This window comes from Buceros rhinoceros, unplaced genomic scaffold (genome assembly GCF_000710305.1).
Source record: "Buceros rhinoceros silvestris isolate BGI_N320 unplaced genomic scaffold, ASM71030v1 scaffold1081, whole genome shotgun sequence".
In the NCBI taxonomy this organism is placed as follows: Eukaryota; Metazoa; Chordata; class Aves; order Bucerotiformes; family Bucerotidae; genus Buceros; species Buceros rhinoceros.
This window is the reverse complement of record NW_010395712.1, coordinates 51477-52796: the sequence shown is the minus strand read 5'-3', so window position 1 is coordinate 52796 and position 1320 is coordinate 51477. Positions and strand designations below refer to the sequence as shown.

Genomic DNA, 1320 nt, shown 5'->3' with positions numbered 1-1320 from the left:
GGAAGAAAAAATACAAAAGGAAACCCCAGACGTGAATACCAAGAATGTAAACCCCAGACCTCAGAGGCTGCCTGGCTGTGAGGCAGAGGAAGGCGCATGCTTCAACGCCGCTGCCGGCAGGTGGACTCCAAAAGCCCTCATAGGAGGTGAGCTTCCTGCAGGGCCGGCAGACGAGCAAAGCCCGTGGAGGTGCCTCTTGTCTTCCTCGCCCTGTGGCCTCCACATCCCCAGCACTGCCAGGGCAAGCAGGATGAAGTGGAGGAGAATTGTGATCTTCGCCACCTTGCAGGCACATCTCCCAGTCACAGGTAAGTCAGGCTTTTATTTTATGAGGAGCTATTTTAAAGCTCTTTTGAGGAAAGAGCATGATGCTTCTACGGTGGCCTCCCCACCATTTTGGTATCTGCACGAGAACCTCAGCCACGTCTGTCCTCCTAATCAGGGCTAGAATCACGGCTGCCTGTGGACAGGCAGCAGGACTTTTGTTGAACTGCGCTGCGGTAAAGAGAACCTCTGGAGGGCTGGGAGGAAGAGGCGAGGACAACCGTTGCTGTTGGTGTGGCCTCCTCTTGAGCTGGGGTGACTGCCACAGCTGAACCACGACTCACCGTTCAGTAAGGCCCTCAGCCCTCACCTGGGCGGCTTTCCTTGCCATTTGAAAGGGGAAACCTGATAGAATAATGAGAACGTAGTCACTTGCAGTAACCTGCACAAGAGAGGCTTTTAATTCACCTGGGTAACAGGAGAGCCCTGTGGCTCCTAATGGCGTGCGGGGTGGTGGGTTTGCAGGAAAAGGCATACTCGGCCGGCTGGAAACAGTGGGGTGAGGGGCATGAGAAAAAGGGCAGGCTCCTTCCTTTTGCCTAAGTCGTTTCTACCTCTCTGTGTTGTGGTGGTGTGTTCTGTGTTGTGGTGGTGTGTTGGCTGGCCCCCCTTGGGCAGAAAGTGAAGCAGCTTTGGTACCCACAACTCTTCAAAAGCCACGTTGACTTGGGGAGAGAGGGATGTCCTTCTTAGCAGCTCAGACCAAAACAGCAACAAAACCTGCATCCCGAGAAGGCCTCAGGTGACGCCTGAGTTTGGGGACGTCAGGCAGTAACGGTAGGCCATGGCTGAGCGAGAGCTAGAGCAAAACCCCCTGGAAGGGTTTCCCCCCTCCCCAGCAGATGCCCTAACTGTCCTGAGCGTCCTGACACCGCAGAGCTGTGGCGACTGCCACAGACGTTTTGTTTGAAAGTTTTCTGGAGGTTAGAGACAGGTTCCACAGCTGCTTGCTAACGCTGTGGAAGCAGTTCTGGTAACCTGTGGAGGTCGTGTTTC

General features: G+C 54.8%; 1 protein-coding gene across 1 annotated transcript in view; it reads left to right on the top strand.

The window, feature by feature from the left end:
• Positions 1-250: 250 nt before the first annotated feature.
• LOC104501753 (T-cell surface glycoprotein CD3 zeta chain-like) overlaps positions 251-1320 on the top strand; it is a gene marked incomplete at its 3' end in the record, with an annotated part of 52161 nt that continues 51091 nt past the window's right edge. Inside the window, exon 1 of the mRNA XM_010145619.1 lies at positions 251-308. Coding sequence (XP_010143921.1) covers positions 251-308 — 58 coding nt within the window. The remainder of the gene's footprint in view (positions 309-1320) is intronic.